The sequence below is a fragment of the Danio rerio genome, chromosome 18 (genome assembly GCF_049306965.1).
Source record: "Danio rerio strain Tuebingen ecotype United States chromosome 18, GRCz12tu, whole genome shotgun sequence".
Classification (NCBI taxonomy): Eukaryota; Metazoa; Chordata; class Actinopteri; order Cypriniformes; family Danionidae; genus Danio; species Danio rerio.
The window spans coordinates 47,528,471-47,553,018 of NC_133193.1; the positions used below are offsets into that span (position 1 = coordinate 47,528,471).

Here is a 24,548-nt window from a genome sequence, read left to right on the forward strand (position 1 = left end):
GGACTGTAAACACAGACGTACCATAAACGGTCCGTTCAAATTACTACTCCGTTTCGAGGAAAACTGCTGTCATAAGTGCTGCACAATTATTAATAGAGAAATGTTCGCGTGTTTGAGTAATTAAGAAAAAGCCTCAAGTGGAAGTTCTGTTCACGCTGATACCATGTCTGCGAGTGACTCTTTTACTGGCTGAAAATGTCCCGTAAGGATGAAGAGAGTCGGAGCTGGGACTGGGACAGCCCTCGCTGCCGAGCCCAGCTGGATGAGGTGTTTTTCCGCCAGCATGACTACATCCAGGCGGGCAGCGCCGAACACAAGGAGTTCTGGAGCTTCTTCGAGCGGTTCCAGAGTTTTAAAGCCAAGAAAGAGATGACGGCCTCCAAATCCAGCAGACAAGAAAAACACGTCGGTACTGAACTCTATGAAGATATACAGTAAAAGTCAAAATTATTAACTTATAATAATTTTATAAGTTAATAAAATTAACTATTGTGAATGTCTTTTCTTTTTAAATAATTTAGGGAATATGTTTAACAGAGCAAGGAAATGTTCACAGTATGTCTGATAATATTTTATCTTATGCAAAAGTCTTAATTGTTTTATTTCGGCTAGAATAAAAGCAGTTTTGAATGTCTTATAATCATTTTAAGGTCAATATTATCAGCGCCCTTAAACAATATTGTTTTTCATTGTCTACAGAACCAGTGTTTTACAATGACTTGCCTAATTACCATAACTTGCCTTATTAATCTAGTTGAGCCTTTAAATTGTTCATTAGGCTGAATACTAGTGTCTTGAAAAATATCTAGTCAAATATTATTTACTGTCACCATGGCAAAGATAAAATAAATCAGTTATTAGAAATGAGTTATTAAAACTATTATGTTTAGAAATGTTCTTTCCATTTAAACAGAAATTGGGGAAATAAATGTACAGGAGGGTTGATTATTTTGACTTCAACCTCATATTATGAAATGTGATTTTTGTTATTTCACCCAGCTCTGCGTGAGGGGAAAGCCAAAAAGAAGACTGGATGTGTGGATCTGGGCCTTCCAAAAGACTACGATGCCAGATACCGGATCAACATCTCGGTGTGCTCCAGAGACATAGAGGAGCGGCTGGCAGGATCAGACCATCGGCGGAGAGAGAGCTCGGGTCCCGGCAGACAGGAGATCACAGACGGCCGCCTGGCTCTTTTACATTTCCTAGACTTTAACCAGAAACAGAGCTTCAGCAAACTTTCTAAGCTGAGAAGAGAGCAGAAGAGCCTGCCCATCTTCCAGTACCGGGACAAGATCGTGGAGCTGGTGAGGACTCACCCTGTGGTGGTGGTGGCTGGAGACACCGGATGTGGAAAGTCCACGCAGGTGCCCCAGTATCTGCTGGCGTCAGGAATCAACAACATCGCCTGCACTCAACCACGCCGCATCGCCTGCATCTCACTGGCCAAGAGAGTCAGCTTCGAGAGCCTCAACCAGTACGGCTCCAAGGTACAAACTTTTTTTCTTTTAAAACATCATTAGCCCCCTGTATGTTTTGCTCGCTAAATTCTGTTTAGTAGAGAGAAGATTTCTTCAACACATTTCTACACATAATAGTTTTAATAACTCATTTCTATTCACTGAATTCTTTTCTCTTTGCCATGATGACAGTAAATAATATTTGACTAGATATTTTTCAAGATGCTAGTATTCAGCTTAAAGTGACATTTAAAGGCTTAACCAGGTTAATTAGGCAAGTTGGGGTAATTAGGCAAGTCATTGTATGATGGTCTGTTCTGTAGACTATCGAAAACAATACTGCTTAAGGGGGTTAATAATATTGACCTTAAAATGATGGAAGATGGATGGATGGATTGTGAGATGGATGGATGGATAGTAAGATGGGTGAATGGATGGATAGTGGGATGGATGGATGGATAGTAAGACGGATGGATGGATAGTAAGATGAATGGATGGATGGATGCATAGTAAGATGGATATAGTAAGATGGTTGGATGAATGGATGGATAATAAGGTGAATGGATGGATGGATAGTAAAACGGACAGTAAGATAGATAGATGGATGGAAGGATGGATGGATGATAGTAAGATGGGTGGATGGATCGATAGTTGGATGGATGGTAATAAGATGGTTGGATGGATAGGTAGATGGATGGATAGTAAGATGGATGAATGGATGGATTGATGGTAAGATGGATGGATTTTATGGATAGTTTGATAGATGGATGAATACTTCGATGGATGGATAGTAAGATAGATAGTACCGTGGGTGGATGGATGGATAGTAAGATGGATAGATGTTAAGATGGATAGTAAGATGGGTGGATAGATAACTGGATGGATGGATTGTAAGATGGATAGATGGATGGATGGTAAGATGGCTAGTAAGATGGATAAGTGGATGGATGGAAGTAAGATGGGTGGATGGATGAATAGTAAGATATATAGATGGAGGGATGATAGTAAGATGGATGGATGGATGAATGTTTGGCTGGATAGTAAGATGGGTAGTAAGATATATAGATGGATGGATGATTGTAAGATGGATGGATGAATGGATTAATGGCTGGATAGTAAGATGGGTGGATGAATGGATAATAAGATGGGTGGATGAATGGATGGTAAGATGGGTGGATGGATAGTAAGATATTTAGATGGATGGATGATTGTAAGATGGATGGATGGATGAATGGCTGGATAGTAAGATGGGTGGACGAATGGATAGTAAGATGGGTGGATGGATAGTAAGATATTTAGATGGATGGATGGATTGATGAATGGCTGGATAGTAAGATGGGGTAGATGGATAAGTGGATGGATGGATAGTAAGATATATAGATGGATGGATGATTGTAAGATGGATGGATGGATGAATGGCTGGATAGTAAGATGGGTGGATGAATGGATAGTAAGATTGGTGGATGGATAGTAAGATATTTAGATGGATTGATGATTGTAAGATGGATGGATGAATGGCTGGATAGTAAGATGGGGTAGATGGATAGGTGGATGGATGGATAGTAAGATATATAGATGGATGGATGATTGTAAGATGGATGGATGGATGAATGGCTGGATAGTAATATGGGTGGATGAATGGATAGTAAGATTGGTGGATGGATAGTAAGATATTTAGATGGATGGATGATTGTAAGATGGATGGATGAATGGCTGGATAGTAAGATGGGTGGATGGATAGGTGGATGGATGGATAGTAAGATATATAGATGGATGGATGATTGTTTGTAAGATGGTTGGATGGATGAATGGCTGGATAGTAAGATGGGTGGATGGATAGTAAGATATATAGATGGAAGGATGATAGTAAGACGGATGGATTGATAGTATGATGGGTTGATGGACAGGTGGATGAATTGATAGTGAGATAGATGGATGGATGGATGGATGGATGGATGGAAGAAAGAAATAAAGAAACTGCAATAATATTGTAAGCTAGTTATGGGTTTATTTTAAAAATAGTGTGATCAAGTGTTTTCCCTCTTCAGGTCGGGTACCAGATCCGCTTTGAGACGAGCCGCACCCTAGCCACCAAACTGCTGTTCCTCACCGAGGGCCTGCTGCTCAGGCAGATCCAGCAGGACGCGTCGCTGGGCCAGTACCAGGTGCTGATCGTAGACGAGGTGCACGAGCGACACCTCCACTGTGACTTCCTACTGGGAGTTCTGCGCTCCCTGTTGTCTCTGCGTCCTGACCTGCGGCTCGTGCTCATGTCGGCCACCATCAACATCAAGCTCTTCTCCAGCTACTTCAATGACGCTCCTGTGCTGCAGGTGCCAGGCAGACTCTTCCCCATTCAGGTCAGTTCACTTATGATGTTCATAACATTATGTACACCAACATGACTGCTTTATACATGAATAGATTTGAGATGTAATAATTAAATTTGGCAAATATTATATCACAGTACTCAAAAACAAATATCACAGGTGCATATTTTGCCAGTATTGTGCGTTCATGCAGACTTGCAGTGTTCATGCATGTTTGTTTTTAAATTGCTGACTCTGTAAGTTTCTCATTTGCGTATATGCACAGGTAATCTACCAGCCTATTCCTCCAGAAGAGCAGGTGTCACGCTCTGAGAAGCTGGACCCGCGGCCGTACCTGCGTGTTCTGCAGGGGATTGACCAGCGCTACCCGCAGGAGGAGAGAGGAGACCTGCTGCTGTTCCTCAGCGGAGTGGCTGAGATCTCCACCATCCAGGAGGCCTGCCAGACGTACGCCACACACACACAGCGCTGGATCGTCCTCCCTCTGCACAGCACACTCTCGCTGGCACAGCAGGATAAGGTACATGTTACTAATTCCTTAGTTTTTTTATTTCCACCTGGGGCTTCTAGAGATGGTGCAACACCACTTGATGATATCCAAGGCCTGTGAAAAGATGATGCCATCCATCGAGGACTTTGAGGACAACACATACACTTAATACTAAGGGTGTCACGATCCTCCAAATCCTTGATTCGATTACATTTTCGATTCTAAAGGCACGATTCGATTCGATTTTCGATTATGAATAATTCATTAATTAATGACCAATTAATTATTTGTAGCCTACCGTTTAAACTTCCTGACCTGCGTGGTCTTTGTTTTACCCATAAAGAAATCATACAGTAAATGAATAAAGGCAAGATACACACATAATTACCACCTGTCAATCACTTTTTCCTGCGGGACTCGTGAATAGGCAGTGATCTGTGTCGTTATAATGGCGTCAGTAAAAAAAGACGCACAACCAACAGGAACCAGCCAACAGTATCTGAGGTGTTCGCTAAAATGACTAAGTACAAGTGAGTGAAAGATTGAAGCAGTCCTCTGACTGCCTGGACCTGCTGTCTCGAGCGCATGGCTGCATATGCGTCTGTGTCTGTGTGGTCATGTGATGTGCATTTTCCGAGGTAGTGAGGAAGGAGGCGCTGCTCAGAAATGCTACACGCCACTGTGGATGTCAAATCGTTGTCGTTTTAAAATGCCATTTAAAAACAAAGACAGTGTAAACAGGGCCTGAGTGTGAACTTTTCGCGAGCGGATTTGCAACGGGGTCTGGCGGAGGATCGCGATGCCGGTGTTGTCTATCGGACGAACCGTACATAATGCGTACATAACAGAGCTTGCAAAACTGTGTTTTTTTTGTCGACAACACAAACGTTGTCAACATAACTCACTGGAAATGCAAAATGCTTACACACCGGCGACTTCATTGAAAGAGGAGAGGGTTTAAGTTCTGTCGACGGGTCTCCTGCTTCTGCAGTTTAACAAGCACTTCAACAAGCCTGTTTTTTTCCCGCTTGGCAAGCCAAGCTGACGTGACATGGGGGCGTGGCAGCATCGACGATTCTATTTTTTGATTCGATAATCGAAATTGAGCATAAATTTCGATCGAAACTCGTGTCTCCTTTTGAGTGAAGGTTCCAGCCGTTAAATCGCCCTCTTGAGGCTGGATATAGTACAAGTCATAAAGCCCACCTCCTCGTTTTAATGAACGAGACTTGAACTCAAAAAAAAAAAAATCAAAGTTGCAATAAAATGTCCCAAAAGATGGTTTTGGTCAATGAAGGCACTGGTTATCAAGCAGATATAGGTGCAGATGTTCAGTTTTGTAAATGTTTTTAGCCAGTAATGTAATGCTATGAAAATGGCGCGTGTCATCATGATTGACAGTTGTGATTGACAGTTTCTCTTAACAGACCGTCGGGAGGAGACTGAAGTGTTATTATACGATTTCTGTGTAATTTTACCATGACAAAATGAGTTCAGCAGTAAACTATACTTTCCGACCTACACATTTTTATAGGCCCCCTACCTGGCCACTATAGTTGAATTAAAAAATAATATTAATATAATATATATTTTTTTTAATAAAATGAATCTATAATGAATTGCCTGCATTTTAAAATAAATGACACACAGTACAGGGTGACGCAGTAGGTAGCGCTGTCGTCTCACAGCAAGAAGGTTGCTGGTTCGAGCCTCAGCTGGGTCAGTTGGCGTTTCGGTGTGGAGTTTGCACGTTCTCCCTGCGTTCACGTGGGTTTCCCTTTGGGTGCTCAGGTTTCCCCCACAGTCCAAAGACATGCAGTACAGGTGAATTGGGTAGGCTAAATTGCCCGTGGTGTATGAGTGTGAATGAGTGTGTGTGGATGTTTCCCAAAAGATGGGTTGCGGCTGGAAGGGTATCTGCTGTGTAAAAACGTGCTGGATAAGTTGGCGGTTCATTCCGCTGTGGCGACCCCGAATTAATAAAGGGACTAGGCCAAAAAAAAAAATAAATACAGTACATATATTTCTAGTCTACAAAGATTTAATTAATTTTTAAAGCATTTTAAGCACACTTTGAAAAAATATATACTAATACTAGTGAAAATTAATGGATTTTAATATACTTAAGTTAATTGAAGCAGTACTAAAAATGTATATTTAAGGGTATTTTAATGTATAACTTCTACAAACTTAAAATGTATATAGTTTGGATAGCACCTGCATAAAATACACACTTATTAATGATTCCTACTTGTCTTCCTCATGATGAAGAGTAGGCAAAATCTGATATGTAGGAAGGGGTATAATAATAACTTTAACTGTTAAAATCTATTAGTTACTAGTTATTTAGTCAAAGCTATGAGTAACTAATGAAATTATGATGACTAATAACCTTTAATTTTCCGAATTTGATTGCAGTGCAGTAATGTGCAGCTTTTGCAAAGCTACTTTGAAATAATCATGTTTGTGAAAAGTGCTATAAAAATAAACTTGAATTGCGTTGAATACATGTGCACTACAGGGTTCTCTAGGAGAAGGTTATGTTAGTATACAAACACCAAGACTAAATCTTTTGGTCATAAAAAAACTATTCGTTAGCTGGAAAAAAAGTTAAATATTCACAATAAACTGAAACTAACAACAGTCAGTGAAAAACTAACTGGAATTAAATATAGATTAGGAAAAAACTTTAGTTTTTAGACTTAATCAGCAGTCATTCTGTAGTGGGAAATACCAGTAGATGCGCTTTTATTTTCTTTCGACTTATTCCTTTATTTATCAGAGGTCACCACAGCAAAATGAACCGCCAACTTATCCAGCATATGTTTATAGGTCTTTAAGCTAGTTTTGAACTGAGTCTGAGCCATAAACAATATCAGGAAGGCTATTCCACAGTTAAGGAGCCATATATGAGAAGGTTCAACCTCCTTTAGGTTAAAAATCAGGATTATTCCACCAAGTATTGCTTCCTTAGCTCTAAACAAAATTAAAAGTAGCATATAATTCATTCATTCATTTTTTTTCGGCTTAGTCCCTTTATTAATTTGGGGTCGCCAGAACGAAGTAAACTGCTAGCTTATCCAGCATATGTTTTATGCAGCGGATGCCTTTCCAGCTGCAACCCAGTACTGGGAAACATCCATACACACTCATACACACACACATACATACACAACGGCCAATTAGTTTATTTAATTAACCTATATCACATGTCTTTGGACTGGTGGGGGAAACTGGAGCTCTCGGAAGAAACCCAAGCGAACACGAGGAGAACATGCACACAGAAATGCCACTGAACCAGCCGGGACTCGAACCAGCAACCTTCTTGCTGTAAGGCAACAGTGCTAACCACTAAGCTACCATTTTAACATATTGTTTTATTATATAAGCACAATAGTAGCCTGTTTTTCTGTCCTTTAGATGTCATGGATTTGATATTTGGCTTATAGTGTGCCCTCTTTGCCCTCCAGGTGTTTGACATTGCACCTCCAGGGGTAAGAAAATGCATAATTTCCACCAATATTGCAGAGACCTCAGTCACCATCGATGGAGTTCGCTTTGTGGTTGATTCAGGTTAATAATTTAAATTTATTTTATTTTATTTAAGATGTTATAATCGTCCTTCTTAAAACATGTTTTTATGTCTCGTTGTAGGAAAAGTGAAAGAGATGAGTTTTGACCCCAAGGCCAAGATGCAGAGGCTGCAGGAGTTCTGGATCAGCAGGGCCAGTTCCGAACAGAGGAAAGGTCGTGCGGGCAGAACTGGACCGGGGGTCTGTTACCGACTCTACTCTGAATCTGATTACGATGCCTTTGCACCATATCCCGTCCCTGAGATCCACAGGGTGGCGCTGGACTCGCTCATCCTACAGGTACTTACTTAATACTGTAGGAACTAACATTTGCTGTTATTCTAAATCAACATTAAGCAATGCTTTTGTCAAAATAGGGCTGTAAAATATATAATTTCAGCATAAATATTGCAATGCGGGCCTCCAGAATAGTCACATGACCACCGGACACCATAGTTCAGAACAAACGTGATTTTAGATTCGGTTTTTTAGATTAGATTCAACTTTATTGTCATTACAAATGTACAAATAAGAGGCAACAACATGCAGATTAGGTCTAATGAAGAGTGCAATAGCAGCAAGCACAGGATATAGGTATAAGGGTTAATAATAGTGGGTAAAAACTATGGATAATATTTACAGATAGATCCACTATGAGCATACAGTAATATATAAGTCATATTAACTATAATCAGAGATTTACAAAAAGATGAACAAACTGCACAGGTTTCTATTTGCTATAATCAGGAATTACAAATAGGTATGTATATCATACGTTTCCAAATGTACAGTTAAAGTCAGAATTATTAGCCCCCCTGAATTATTAGACTCCCTGTTTTTCTCCAATTTCTGTTTAACAGAGAGAAGATTTATTCAACACATTTATAAACATGATAGTTTTAATAACTCATCTCTACTAACTGATTTATTTTCTCTTTGCCATGATGACAGTTCTTCTATACAGCTTAAAGTGACATTTAAAGGTTTAACTAGGTTAATTAGGTTAACTAGGCAGGGTAATTAGGGTAATTAGGCAAGTAATTGTATAATGATGGTTTGTTCTGTAGACTATAGAATTTTTTTTAGCTTAATGAAGCTAATAATTTTGTACTTAAAATGGTGTTTAAAAAATTTAAAAAAGGCTTTTATTCTAGCCAAAATAAAACAAGTAAGACTTTCTCCAGAAGAAAAAATATTATCAAACGTACTGTGAAAATTTCCTTGCTCTGTTAAACATCATTTGGGAAATATTTAAAAAAGAAAAAGAAATCAAAGGGTGTCTAATAATTCTGACTTCAACTGTATATATGCAGTGGATATGTACATTTACAAATGGGTATGTACAGTGTAGTGCAATGATTTTGCACTATATTAAGTGAGTAGTCAGTGCAATTGCAGTTTAGCTATGAGTTTGAGTTTTTAAGGCCTGTGGTTGTTGGGGCACAAGCAATCATAACATTTGACACTAAAAGAAAGAGTTTCTTTCTTTTGTTAAACACTAAAGATGATATTTTGAAGAAAGCTGAAAACCTGCAACCATTAAATTTCATATTAGGATACAAATACTATGACAGTCAATGATTACAGGTTTTCAGCTTTTTTCAAAATATCGTCTTTAGAACAGAAGAAAGAAACTCCTATACAGGTTTGAAGTGAGTAAAGGGTGAGTAAATTATGACAGAATTGTCATTTTTGGGTGAATTGTCCCTTTAATTGTGTTTAATTATTTATATGGGGAAGACTATACAGTGTTGTTTTACGTTTGGATTATTCAACTCCCCATTAAACCACCAATTTTATGTTTTTTATTTTTATCTTTGCTGTATTGCATTTATTTATGGTTGTAATTTATTATGTTATACCATACCTGTCAACCCTCCGGGATTCTCCCGTATTTTACAGTTCTATCCCGCTATCATCCCGTAAAGGTATTTTCCCGTATTTCTCCCGTATTTTCAGTCTTTTTCTGATAAATAAACTCTCTAATAAATTCTCTGGCAATAATCAATTAAGAGCCGATCCTCCCTATACACAACCCCTACCGCCGAACCACCAGGGGCCCGCCCTTGCTCTTAAATGTGAATCTGTTCTGTGCGTTTGGTTTATTTAGGCATGAAAACACTGAAATAAATATAAAAACGGCGGCATCCCTTTTTTTTCATTACAGGGGCCGTCGCCCTTCCCATACAATCCTCAAAGCAGTCATATAGCGGTGCGTGACTGTCAACAGACGCGCTTTATATTGATAAACAGATGCTGTTTCTCAAACAGATTCTGTACATGCTATGTGAAGCAGAGTGAAAGTCTGGGTTTTGGGTGCGTTTTTGAACAGACATTTACACATAATTAATAATAATAACATCTAAAGATGTCGATTTTGGTGGGGGTTTTTCCAAACACAACTAATTTTGTCCTAAATGAGTGTAAAAAGTTAGAAAAAGCAAGAGAAAATATCAAGGGTAATATCCCTTGTTATGGTGGGCATATCACTTATTTTCACATCCCAATGTTGACAGGTATGTGTTATACCCAGATGCACTTGCCTAAAAACCATCCCAATCAGTCTGAAATTATGAATATAATAAAATATTATGCCATAGTTAGAGTATCTGTGAAGTTTCGTCTCAAACTATAATAAATAAGCATACTTTATTTATTGTTATTATTCTATAAATGCCCCCTTTTTCAAATGGAAGCAAAAGTATATCTGTTTAAATGCAAATGTGTTTGTGCAGATGAAGAGTATGGGTCTGGGGGACCCTCGCACCTTTACCTTCATCGACCCTCCTCCTGCCTCCAGTATTCAGACTGCAGTGACGTACCTGAGAGAACAGGGGGCGCTGGATGAACACGGGGAGCTCACTTCCATTGGCAGACTGCTGGCTCAACTGCCTGTGGATGTGGTCATTGGTAAACCACCACACTAGCTGCTGTTTTTTTTGTCATTACCAACATAATAAAAACACTAGAGTAATACTATAGTAAGTAAAAAAAAAGCTACAGTACTGTAGAAATGCTGTAAAATGAGAATGCTTTCAAAAATAGTGCATACATACATTTTGTTTGATTATTTTAACTTATATTAACTGAATCAAATCAACATTTGGCTTGACCACATTTTGGTACGCTTGTCCATAGTTTTTTGCTGGCAGGGTTTTTGAGGCGCCTTTGAGATGTTACCAAAGTTGTTCTGGATTTAGTTTCAGGTCTCAGTTTGTTCAGTTTCTTCATGTCATTCCAGACAGACTGGATGATGAGCAGATCAGGTATCTGTGTGGAGCACCGGCTGTTGTCAGGCTTCTTGTGCAGACAGTAATCTCACTGTAGAATTACAATTAATAACAAAAAATAATGTTTGAAAATTCAGTCATTTATTTACTTTCTTTTTGGCTCAGTCCCTTTATTAATAAGGGGTCGCCACAGCGGAATGAACCGCCGACTTATCCAGCATATGTCTAATGCACTGGATGCCCTTTCAGCCACAACCCAACACTGGGAAACATCCATACACTCCTGCATTCACACACATACACTACGGCCAATTTAGTTTCAAGAGTTCACACTTAGCTGATGATTGATTATAAAGCTTGTTTGGCATGCTCTCGCGGGAGAGAGCCCTGAGCTTATGAGATTCTCGAGCTCAGGGTTCCCTCCCGTTGCAAGGCGGGAGGGGAGTTTTAGCTCAGGTAGATCTCGAGAACTCCCCTGCTGTAGTAACCAATGAACATTTAGTGATTGCTCTTGGAGATAACTACATACTAGAAGCATGTCTATGGTGCCGATTTGGATTAGTCAATTAACTTAATTTGCATGTTTTTGGACGGTGGGAGGAAACCGGGGAACCCGGGGGAAACCCACGTGAGCACGGGGAGAAAGTGCAAAATCCACACAGAAATGTCTACTGCTTTGGTAAAGCCTGGATTCAGAGACATTCTTGCTGTGAGGCAACAGTGCTACGCACTGGGCCACCGTGTCACCCATCTAGGAAGAAGGAGGAGTAGGGGTGGAAGGGGGGACTCTTCAAAACGAAGATAGCAGTGAAATGAAACCCAGGGTATTTATAGTAGTTTAGGAGTCATCTGATTGGAGCATTGTGAATTGGATAATGCGGATCAGCCGCTAGCAATCATAAGCATGTGATCCTCTTGAAATTAGTATATACATAAACTTCACTTATTCAACTCACCTATAGCGAATGTCTTTGGACTGTGGGGGAAACCGGAGCGCCCGGAGGAGCCCACAGTTTCTACACAGAAATGCCAACTGACCAAGTCGTGGCTCGAACCAGCAACCTTCTTGCTGTGAGGCCATCGTGTTACACACTGAGCCACCGTCACGGAAATGTAAACTGATATTTCAAACTGACATGTTTACAGAAAAATATAGAAATAACCAACTTTAAACCTTTTTTGGTGAAAATACCAGTGGCTTTTGCACAGTACTGTACTGCATATCGCAGCAAAACCAAATATCACAATGTCAGATTTTTCTAATATCACGCAAGCCCTAATTCACACTTGTGTTTGTCCAGGTAAAATGTTAGTTTTGGGTTCTGTCTTCAACCTGGTGGAGCCGGTGCTGACGGTGGCCGCTGCTCTGAGTGTCCAGTCTCCATTCCTGCGCAGTGCTCAACACAACCCAGACTGCTCCACAGCTCGCCAGCCTCTCAACAGCAACCACGGAGACCCGTTTACTCTCATGAACACCTTTAACGCCTGGGTGCAGGTCAGTCTTTTCAAACAAAATTGACCGTAGTGTATGAGTGTGAATGAATGTGTATAGGTGTTTCCCAGTACTGGGTTGCAGCTGGATGGGCATTTGCTGCGTAAAACATATGCTGGATAAGTTGGCAGTTCATTTTAATGCGGTGACCCCTGATGAATAAAGAAACTAAGCCGAAGGAAAAGGAATGAACGATTAAGAGGTGACGTAGTGGCGCAGTAGGTAGTGCTGTTGCTTCACAGCAAGAAGGTCGCTGGTTCGAGCCTCGGCTGGGTCAGTTGGTGTTGGAGATCTGCGCGGGACTGAATTTTGAATCCCGCACCCGCCAGGTTTTAGCCCGAACCCGACCGCTCCCGCTTACATTCAGCATTTGTTGTCCCGCTGCCCGTTTTCTACCCGCCATGCCCGATCCCGCTAAAGAGCAGGGGGGAGAACAAAACCGAAAACCACCCAGCTATACAGAGTCCAGACAGCCTATAACAAGCTGTCTGTATAAACACATACACAGACAAAGCTCTCTCTCTCTCATTCAAGCTAAACACAGCATCCCGCTATTTCATTTACACACATACATACGCGTGCTCGCTCGGGAGTCGGGAGCGATATTGCTAGACGGCCCGCTCCCGTCCCAAATTAAACCCGTTACCGACCGCTCCCACGCTTTATTCGGAAATTTATTCCCGCTCCGCAGAAATCTGGTTGGGTCCTGCGGCTCCCGCGGGACAGCCGAGGGAATGCAGACCTTTAGTTGGCGTTTTTGTGTGGAGTTTGCATGTTCTCCCTGCATTCGCGTGGGTTTCCTCCAGGTGCTCCGCTTTCCCCCACAGTCCAAAGACATGCGGTACAGGTGAATTGGGTAGGCTAAATTGTCCGTAGTGTATGAATGTGAATGAGTGTGTATGGATGTTACCCAGGGATGGGTTGAAGCTGGAAGGGCATCCGCTGCGTAAAACATATGATGGATAAGTTGGCGGTTCATTCCGCTGTGGCGACCCCAGATTAATAAAGGGACTAAGCCGAAAAGAAACTGAATGAATGAGTTTTGGTTGCTTTTACACTCTGGTGACCAGCAGGTGGCGCTAGTTTGTGTTTTATTTTATTTATTTTTTCTCTCCAAATCATCAAAACATGAAATCATTTTGCAGTTGCTGTTAATATCTATGCGAAATCCACAGGTAAAAGCAGACAGAGGAAGTGGCTCCAGAAAGTGGTGCAGACGGAGAGGTCTGGAGGAACAGAGGCTTTACGAAATGGTGAACTTGAGAAGGCAATTCAAAGTCAGCAGCTTTCTATCTAGTTTTTAGACTTTCCAAAAGCCGTGAGTGTGGTCCTAATTGTGTGCGATCTGGGTCTGCACAGGAGCTGCTGCGCTCTCATGGTCTTCTGGAGGATGATACGGGCAGAGCAACCGAACCGCAGGACCGAGCTCGACGCCGGGAGAGATTCACTGAGAGACAGAAGCTCCACCAGCTGAAGCGAGACCACGAGCTCCAGGAAAACACCAAGAGGAAAGTGCTGCGGCTGGAGGAGGGACTAGAAGGAGACGCTTCATCTGGGTCTGATGCGGAGGAATCAAGCACAAGCAGGAAAAAAAGAAAAGATGGTGCTGAACAGACTATGGATATACAGGTTTGATATACTGGTGATGACATCTATAAAGCTGAACATGTGTGACCGTTTCCTCAAGAAATCTGTCTATTTTTTCATAAAACCACCACATTGTTTTTTTAAATACAAATTATTTAAGAGTATTGATTTATTTTTGGGCAAAATAAGACCCATGCCCTTATTATTTGTCTGGTTGTTTCAGGAAGTCAAGTTCAAGTTGCGTCACAATGTGAATGAGCTGCAGGAGTCTGCATATGCCAGTGCTGCTCTGTCGTCATTGCAGCAGGCTCTGCTCAAACTGCTGCTGTGTCGGGGTCTGTACCCACAGCTCGCTATTCCAGATGAGCACAACGCTACGCGCAAAGACTCTGATCAGGTAAATGCTACACACTGACTGTAACTATAACCGTAAAATCAGCCAGTTAAAATCAGCCTTTTTCACTCAAACAAAATACTGAGTCATTATTTACTCTTTCAGAATTAAAAAAAAATACAAATTTTGCCACTAGAGGGCATGTTTTCACAACAAACAAAGGTGTAGTTTGATGACGCTGTGACTGAGTGTGAAATCATGAGAGTTGTGTTCCTCATTACAGCCAATGAAAGTCCTTCAGAAATCATGTTTATGTATGAGCTAAAGTGTTCATCGGTTATTTCCATGGTGTATGTATGGAATAAAGTCGCTGTCATAAATATTTCCTGTGTGTGGCTTTTTGATTCGTACTTGTAATCAGATCTTTGTGTCCCCTGTGAAACTGTATTTCACGTTTGTTTAGTACACCCATCATAAATTTAACAGTCATATACAAACAGACAAAGAAAATGTCGCATCTGTGTCTCTACTAATCGCAGGTTTTGGAATTGTACCCCTTTATAAAATTACCAGTACGTTCTGTTTTCCTTTACGTTTTTAAAATTAGAGATGCGTGAATTTTATTTACTCACCAAATATTTATGACAGCGATTTTATTCCATATATATGAAGCAAAACAATGTTGATTGTGAATAATGGATATGTCAGCTGTTTTGACCGACTTCTGTGTTCTGTTTTAATAATCTTGATTTACTGAAAGAACAGAAGAAAGAAGCTAAAACAGATTTGGAACATGTGGAGGATGAGTAAATCATGGTAGAATATTCATTTTTGGGTGAATCATCTCTTTAATTCTCACCATTAGCTACTATTGTATGGACAGGCTGCATCCAAAGTTCTTTTTTCTATGAATCATTTTGTGGTTGGAAAAAGAAAGAAGTGCGTGTATCACTGAAGTAAATAATTACTGAATATCGATTTTTGATTGAACTAACTTTTGTGTTAGGTATTCCACACACGAAATAAACAAGGTGTTGTGATCCACCCGACCAGTGTGTTTGCCAGTGATCCTGAAGTCCTGCACGTCCCTGAACATGAGACCAGCGAATTCGGTACAAACACTCTTTACACCAAAGAAGCATGAATCACGAGCAACTCTATCCTTAGTTTGCTCTCTTACATGTTTTCTCTCTCTTGCTCGTTCTCTCTCTCTCTCTCTCTCTCTCTCTCTCTCTCTCTCTCTCTCTCTCTCTCTCTCTCTCTCTCTCTATATATATATATATATGATAAAGGCCAGAGCAACAGGCATCAGTTGCTAGCATTCGTCACTCTCCTGGAAACAAACAAGCCTTACCTTTCAAACTGTGTGCGGGTCCCAGCCCTGCAGGTAAGTGAAAGCTGAGAAGCTCTTATTTTTTGTTATTGTTATTGTACTGTATGAACAACATTTACAGTTTTTCAAATGTGAACAATTAATCTGTGCAAATTAGTTAACTGAAAAACCCCTATTAGTTTTGGTAAACTTTAAAGGTGCCCTATTAAGAAAATCTGGGTATACTTGGGCATAGTCAAATAATAAAAGTGTCGTATATGGAAATGGCTATACTGTGAGCAAACACCAGTGTAAATTCCCAGTGAAACACAGACCAATCAGAACACAAAACAGACTGTTGTGAGACTCACAGGGCATGCCCTCATAGCTTGCATGTACTTTAGTTCATGTTCCTCATTTTTCAGACCTGATTAGCCACCGCATCATCAGGAGAGCACTAGCCAAAACAGAGACTGAAATGTTGATGCGGATCATCAATATGCACCCCAGGCTGCGTTTCATAAGGCAAAATGTTTACTAGTGAGACAACAATGATCATTTTCTTTTCTTAGTTATTTTTTAGTTAATATTTAACTTAGTATGTATGTGGGACTTTTATTTTGAAAAGGAGAGACACAGATTGTTTACTATGTGTTACTGAGCAATGACTCTAGATGCCATCTTTTTACATGCGCGTCTAGGGTGCAAAATATAGGATGAACGAATTAAACATTTGTTGAGTATGTTTTACCAAACACATGTAGACTGCTAAGTGTAAGTGTGTGAGTGCATGTTTAGGAATAACTCAGCTCTTGCTGTTCTTTTTCTGAAGTTAAAGAACTGCAAAGCACTTTACTAAACATCATCTTTTGATGCAGAGGTGGATATTAATTCCTGGCTGTGTTTACTTTGACATTCATTCATTCATTCATTCATTTTCCTTTGGCTTAGTTCCTGATTTATCAATGGTCACCACAGCAGAATGAACCTCCAATGACTCTGGCATATGTTTTACGCACCTTCCAGCCACAACAAAATACTACACGATACATCTCTTTCTGTCTCTTCTGTTGAGATTATTTATAATTTAGCCTACATTTTATCTGTTTGTGTGTGTGTGTGTGTGTGTGTGTGTGTGTGTGTGTGTGTGTGTGTGTGTGTGAGAGAGAGGAAGAGAGCAGGCTGCAAGCTTCAGAGCAGAGCTCATTAATATTCATGACCATTCCAAATATGGTCAATATGGACCTTCAGGTTTTTTTATATATATAAAATAGAGATTATTTGTGAAAAAATGTAAAAATATTTTATATGCTCATATATAAAAATTAAAATTTTACTCTGTTCATCAAATAATTTCAATCTTGGTGAGCATAAAAGACTTCTTTTTTGTTGAATTATTATATTTTATTGGATTTTTTAAGAACAACCACGAAGAAACACATACACGCACACACACGCATACACACACACACAAGACACTTGGCACTGTCTCGGACAAATCCCATACAATGAGTGAATGAACAAATAACTATGACAACATAGTTTAGCAAATGACAACAGAAAATAGAATAAAGAAGTTAAATTAAATATATATAAGACTTCTTTAAAAGTAAAATAAATAACCCAGTTATGTACATTGGATGCGTGATCTGATGTGGTCTATGCAAATAGAAAGATTAGATATACAGTTTGCGGTAATACTGAAAAATTTGACACTATTTGGCAACCCTTCCTCTTACACTTTAAAATTAATAAATAATTAATTATTTAAATAAATATGTGTATATGTATGCAATTATATAGCTGACCTATTTTCCCTGCCCCTGGCTTAGTTATGAATGGAGAGTATTTATTTTTGTTTTATATAAAAAAAAAAAAAAAAATTATATATATATATATATATATATATATATATATATATATATATATATATATATATATATATATATATATATAAACAATTTTCTTTTTATTAATTTATTTTCTACTGCTGTACTCTTTGCATATTTGTATTTATATATTTTCTGTATTGCTGTTTGGCCTAATACGTGTTGTTTTTTTATTATTATTATTTTCCTTAATGCAAGAATATGTAATTGTATTACTTTATTAGAGAGAAAGAAAACGTGAGCAAATTGTGTTCTGCCGCTACATTAGGAGCAGTTGTTGTCTAATGATTCTATGTATCTGATGCTGTGGCTCTCTGACTAATATATTTCAATAAAAAACAGAGTAAAAGTAAAATAAATAAATAAAATCTTACCTACCACAAACTTTGATGTTGCTCACTCTCCTTCGGCTTAGTCCCTGATTTATCATGAGGTGCCAAACATAATTTTTACCCTTTTTCACTTCCAGCAGCAACCCATTAACTCATGAACCCCAAGGGCTGGGAAACACCCATACACTCTTTCATTTACACATACTCATACAGGCCAAGTTTATCCAATTCACTTAATTGGACTTATTTGTTTTACTTTTCTTATTTTTCTTATTTTAATCCAACTTTGAATCTCTGGCAGGCTCTGCTGCTGGTGGCCAACTCGGTGAACAGTAATGCGGACTGCACGCGGTTGGTGGTGGACGGCTGGCTGGAACTGAGCTTGACTGATGGAGACGCGGCTCTAAAGGTGCTCTCCTCGGCCCTCAGTCTGCGGGCGGAATGGGAAAGGCTGCTTCAGGCTCAGCTCAGACAGAGCGGGTCTTGTTCCTCTGCTGGATTCGGCTCAAGTGGACCAAGAGTGTCCCGCAGAGAACTAGAGAAGCTCTGTGAGGGACTTGTGCGGTTTCTGCTGTACACTGAGGTAGTGACGTAAACACTGTAATGATGAGTGTGTATTACAACTGCATGATTAATCGTTGAAAGACCCACAAAATTTGAATAATACATGATCACAGTTTGCATGTTTATTAGACGATGGCCACAGCTATACATTCAGATCTGTGTTTGACCCAAAGAGAGCATGTATGATTATTAAACTGTGGCTGTTTTATTCTGTTTAACGTTATTTTTGAGGTACAAACAATCAAATAGTCAAATATGTGTATGTGATATTGCAATAATTGAATATTTGCATGACTCTGGTTTTTTCTGATAGGTTAATTATAGTTTGAAGCGTCTAACGGCGCTGCAGTCACAGAACCTGTATATCGGACCTCAGCAGGATCCGGATCTTTCTTCAGCTGCAGCTATCGGTTCTCTGTTTCCTGGGATGAAGGCAGAACCAGATCCCATTAAAGGAGGCCTGCGTTTGTGCAGCTACTTCACATACAACTGTCTCTGTGTAAGTACTGTTGTGTTTTTTGTCAACATAAAAAAGTAAACTAAATAAGGTTATTGCAACTTTTAATCTCACAAATGTTTTTCTCCTGTTTTTTCTAGTAGCACAATATAAACACAAATAAAAATATTAGAATAATTTGTTTACTTTTCCTGCAAGTCTGAGTGTACATTCTTGGAATTTATCTCATAACTTTTTTTTTTTCTCAGAATTATTAAGAGATATAAAATCCTTTAGCATAGTCACAATATAATGAGAAATATATGTTTGTAATTGTAAGAAAGCCGACAAACCTAATTATGTGAAATATTCTTGCAATTCAGAATTGCTAAATATGAACTCTGGTGGGAAATGAAGCTAAAATCACCTGTCTGGTCTCTTTGTTTTCATTCAAAAAAGAGCTTCCATAAATGTGGACTTTTATTCTTTCAGTTCTGTGAGAAATTGCAGAGATAAACTGTACATTTCAGAATACCACGACACAGTAACACATCATAACAGTGAGATAAAAGATTAAAACTTTTTCCAAAGAATTGTTTTCTTGGAGAAACAGAAATCTGTGATATGGAAGCTCACATTGTTGGAGGAAGCACAAACAATTGTGAAATGTAAATCGGAAAATTGTAAATTGAGATAATCTGAGATAAAAACTCACAATTAAAAGGAAAAAAAAATTAGCTAAAAATGTGATTTTTATTTTTGTGAAGTTTATTATATAATTTATTATAACTAATTTCGAGAGGATCACGTGCTTATGATTGACACGGCTGGCCCCGAGTCAAGCTAATGTATGATCCACCAATCAGACGATTTCTAACTTAGTATAAAGAACCAAAGCTTCTTACCTTTTGTCATCTTCATCTTGAAGAATCCCCCCTTCCACCCCCCTCTCCTTCTCTCTTTCCTCTATAGGGCAGGACTGCGGCCCAGTGGCCAGCACTGTTGCCTCACAGCAAGAATGCCTCCGGTTCAGGTCTCTAACCAGCCAGTCGGCATTTCTATGAGGAATTGTTCTCCCCATGCTCGCATGGGTTTTCATGCGAGCATGGGGAGCATGAGGGTCCTCCAGTTTCCTCCCACAGTCCAAAACATGAGACATAAGTAAATTGACTAAACCAAATCATAGTCAAATTCCACCAGCAGCACACCCTCATAGCAATCCTTAAGCAGCAGGAAGGGGGAGGGGGATCTACCTGAGCTCAAACTCCCCTCTTGCTCGAGGGCCTTATAAGCTCAGGGCTCTCTCCTGGGACAGCATGCCAAACTAGCTTTATTACCAATTATCAGCTAAGTGTGAACTCTTGAATAATACAAAAAACTGATTTTTCATCCTGTCAGTGCGGAAAAGAATTATGACGTGTGTAACAGGGCAGCTAGTGAAGTGCTATGCAGGTAAACCTCACTCCTCTGACCTCAAAAGGTGCTCTAGCAACAGATGCTAGAGGCCATGATCTTTAGACTCCTTGTTAGAGCAACCGACTCCCATGTTGAGAATCACCGGTTCGATTCCAGCTCAGAGCAGGTTGGGTGCAGTAGGACCGGTGGGTTACACATGGGGGCTCGTCCGGGTTGGGAGTGAGGTTTAGGGTGGTGAGTGTGACAGAGGCCAGCTAGTGAAGTGCTGTGCAGGTAAACCTCACTCCTCTGACCTCAAAAGGTTCTCTAGCGGTAACCGCTAGGTCTTTAGCCTCCTTGTTAGAGCAAACAACTCCCTTACAGAGAATCACCAGTTCGGTCCCAGCTCAGAGTGGGTTGGGTGCAGTAGGACTGGTTACACGTGTAAAGTTCTAAAAAATGTCTTACAATTATGATCTATAACTAGAAATTGTGACTTTCTAACACATTTGTGAGTAAAAACATCAATTACCAGATGCAAACTCCTAAAAATATAGTAAATCCCTCAAAATTGAAATATTATGATTGTTTTTTTTTCATGGTTTTGAATTAGGATTATGTTTATTCTGATTTTACATCTTTTAATTTTTTTTTTTTACCCGAAAATAGATGATTCCAACAAGTAAACTCAAAAATGCAAGTTAAAAATCGTGAAAATTGCTTGATTGACTCACAGGTTAGAAATCACCACGAGTTTATAAAACAATTCTGATGAAAAGTGAACTGCAAGATTAAACTAAACATAATAGTGTTAATAACTGATTTCTAATAACAGATTTCTTTTATCTTTGCCATGATGACAGCACATAATAGTTTATTATAATATTTAAATATCTCAGTTATGATTGTAAACTCGAATTGTGGAAAAAATATCAGACTTTTATTCCACTTTTATTATGATTCAAAGGCTGAAACAAGCTGACACTGTACAGTCAACGGTTTTTCTCTGTGTTTGTAATATGTGTGACACAGGACTCTCAGGACTTGTACAGTGAGTGTTTGCGCAAGTTTTGGAGTTGCCCTCGCTGTGACTTTTACATGCCTCTCACACCTCTGGAGCGCATGCAGCACGAGGCCTCCTGCAGGCCGGCAGAGGAACAGCAGTCCGAGGACGGTGAGATTTTTTCATTAGCTTTTGGATTATTACGGAAAATATACTCTGCCATCAACAAAGGTTTGATTCTTCGTTACATTAACTAAATAACAACTATGTACTGCTACATCTTAACATTGTTTTAAAGTGTAGTAACCATAGTATTAGTTGAATAGTAGACTCCAAGCCATTGAATTAATAGAAAACAAATGCACAGCTGAGGTGGTCATCCAAAGTGTTTCATTATAATTAGGGAGTTATTCCCTCTATAGTTACTACACCTTAAAACATTGTTGTGTTTGAAGACAATCGTCAGATTTTTGTCCGCAAACTACTTCATTGTGTAGGACTAGTTTCTTGCACATCTCATCTAAAGCCTTCTGTTTTGATTTCATTTCATTTTTGTCTTTTTATTTAGCTGTTGAATAAATAATTTAGTGTTTAACAGCAGATGGCACTCTAGAATAGTTTTTAACAGCAGATGGCACTCTAGAATAGTTTTTAACAGCAGATGGCACTCTAGAATAGTTTTTAACAGCAGATGGTGCTCTAGAGTAGTTTTTAACAACAGATGGTGCTCTAGGCTAGTTTTTAGCAGCAGATTGTGCTCTTGGCTAGTTTTAAACAGTAGATGCCACTCTAGACTAGTTTTAAACAGCAGATGCCACTCTAGACTAGTTTTAAACAGCAGATGCCACTCTAGACTAGTTTAAAACAGCAGATGCCACTCTAGACTAGTTTAAAACAGCAGATGCCACTCTAGACTAGTTTAAAACAGCAGATGCCGCTCTAGACTAGTTTTTAACAGCAGGTGGTGCTCTAGAGTAGTTTTTAACAGCAGATGCCGCTCTTGGCTCGTTTTTAACAGCAGATGCCACTCTGGACTAGTTTTTAACAGCAGATGCCACTCTGGACTAGTTTTTAACAGCAGATGCCACTCTGGACTAGTTTTTAACAGCAGATGCCACTCTGGACTAGTTTTTAACAGCAGATGCCACTCTGGACTAGTTTTTAACAGCAGATGCCACTCTGGACTAGTTTTTAACAGCAGATGCCGCTCTTGGCTCGTTTTTAACAGCAGATGCCACTCTGGACTAGTTTTTAACAGCAGATGCCACTCTGGACTAGTTTTTAACAGCAGATGCCACTCTGGACTAGTTTTTAACAACAGATGGTGCTCTAGACCAGTTTTTAGCAGCAGATTGTGCTCTAGGCTAGTTTTTAGCAGCAGATTGTGCTCTTGGCTAGTTTTTAGTAGCAGATTGTGCTCTTGGCTAGTTTTTAACAGCAGATGCCACTCTGGACTAGTTTTTAGCAGCAGATGGTGCTCTAGGCTAGTTTTTAGCAGCAGATGGTGCTCTAGGCTAGTTTTTAGCAGCAGATGGTGCTCTAGGCTAGTTTTTAGCAGCAGATTGTGCTCTAGAGTAGTTTTTAACAGCAGATGCCACTCTGGACTAGTTTTTAACAACAGATGGTGCTCTAGACCAGTTTTTAGCAGCAGATTGTGCTCTAGACCAGTTTTTAGCAGCAGATTGTGCTCTTGGCTAGTTTTTAACAGCAGATGCCACTCTGGACTAGTTTTTAACAGCAGATGGTGCTCTAGACTAGTTTTTAACAGCAGATGCCACTCTAGACTAGTTTTTAACAGCAGATGGTGCTCTAGACTAGTTTTTAACAGCAGGTAGTGCTCTAGGCTACTTTTAAACAGCAGATGCCGCTCTAGACTAGTTGTCGGCTGTTTGAAACCCATACAGCACTATCTGCTGTTAAAAACTAATCTCAAAATCAATTTAAGAGAGAATATTGATGCAATTTGAAAATTTTAGAATGTCTTTAAATTTTACCAATCAATTGAAAATATAAATACCCTTTTTTGTTTTGTTCACAGAGTCTGAAAGTGTAAATCCGTCCTCGTCGTCTTCATCTGCTCTGACCAGGGTTTACCACTGTGATATCTGTAATAAAGACCTGACTCTCACCTCAACTGAGATCCTGAAACACAAACGGCAGCATCTGTCCTGAGCTCAAACATGACCAGACATGCACACAGAGCTCCACTCTCCATTCAGTTTTTTTTCTTATCTGTCATATTCTCTCCAGCACATGTGTAAATAAATCTGAAAACTCTGTTATGTCAATTTTCTTTATTCGTGGTTTCTTTGTACTGTTGAACACAAAACAATATATTCTGAAGAAGGTTAGAAACCAGAAGCCTTCTATAGCAGGAACAAAAAAACACGACGTCGATGGCTTTTTCCATCATTCTTCATTATATGCTCCTTTGATATTTTGTTTGTTAAACAGAAGACAAACTCAAACAGGTTTGGAACAAATAAAGGATGAGTAAATGATGACAGAATTTCCATTATTGGGTGAATTATCCCTTTAATTCAGTGTATTTGATCCTGAGGTTGTATTACATTGAGCAATGCGCCCTCTTGTGGACAAAACTAGTAAGTGTGTTAAAACAAATGACTCCATCTAGTGAACATTGTGGTTATTATTCTATACTATTAAAATCATATATGATTTTATTTTTATGTAATTTTAATCATAAATAACTTTGTTCTTTAAAGCACACACTTATTTTTATATCCTGGTGGGGACTTTCATAAACTTAATGAGGATTCTACTGTACAAACCATATATAGACCATTTAGATGGATGTAAAAAAAAACGATGGTCCCAATGTTATTCCTGTTTTACATTTTTTTATTTCTATAGCTACTGAAAATCCAAAATAATGACAAATTATGTTATGATAGCTGTAAAACATTAAGTTATAGATGAATTGCCTTTTGATTCAGTTATGAAATAGTTAGCAAGCAAGAAAAGCTCATGGGCCAATGACATGACAACTTTGAAGTGGTCTAGTATCCACCCCTGACAGGAAACAATATGCAGTTTTACATTTAAATACTTCATTTAGTATGGTTTAGAAACAGGTTTGCCTGTGGGGACCTTTAAGTTCC

At 39.3% G+C, this 24,548-nt stretch overlaps 1 protein-coding gene across 3 annotated transcripts; it reads left to right on the forward strand.

Annotated features, from left to right (window-relative positions):
* Window positions 1-23,905, forward strand: dhx34 (DEAH (Asp-Glu-Ala-His) box polypeptide 34). 3 transcript variants are annotated; one of them, NM_001128333.1, is made up of 17 exons: window positions 1-409; window positions 1,000-1,490; window positions 3,509-3,820; window positions 4,056-4,310; window positions 7,751-7,853; window positions 7,935-8,152; window positions 10,588-10,762; window positions 12,384-12,577; window positions 13,750-13,851; window positions 13,934-14,203; window positions 14,385-14,558; window positions 15,502-15,607; window positions 15,788-15,882; window positions 18,330-18,611; window positions 18,906-19,091; window positions 21,456-21,597; window positions 23,465-23,905. In NM_001128333.1, the coding sequence occupies exons 1-17, from the start codon at window positions 196-198 to the stop codon at window positions 23,596-23,598; spliced, it is 3,453 nt and encodes a 1,150-aa protein (NP_001121805.1). In that variant the 5' UTR covers window positions 1-195; the 3' UTR covers window positions 23,599-23,905. The 3 variants fall into 3 exon arrangements, 1 of the variants encoding a protein (NP_001121805.1); XR_012393693.1 differs by lacking the exon at window positions 15,788-15,882 and having other exon boundaries at window positions 2-409; window positions 14,385-14,831; window positions 15,144-15,607; window positions 23,465-23,714; XR_012393692.1 differs by lacking the exon at window positions 15,788-15,882 and having other exon boundaries at window positions 2-409; window positions 23,465-23,714.
* Window positions 23,906-24,548: the final 643 nt, after the last annotated feature.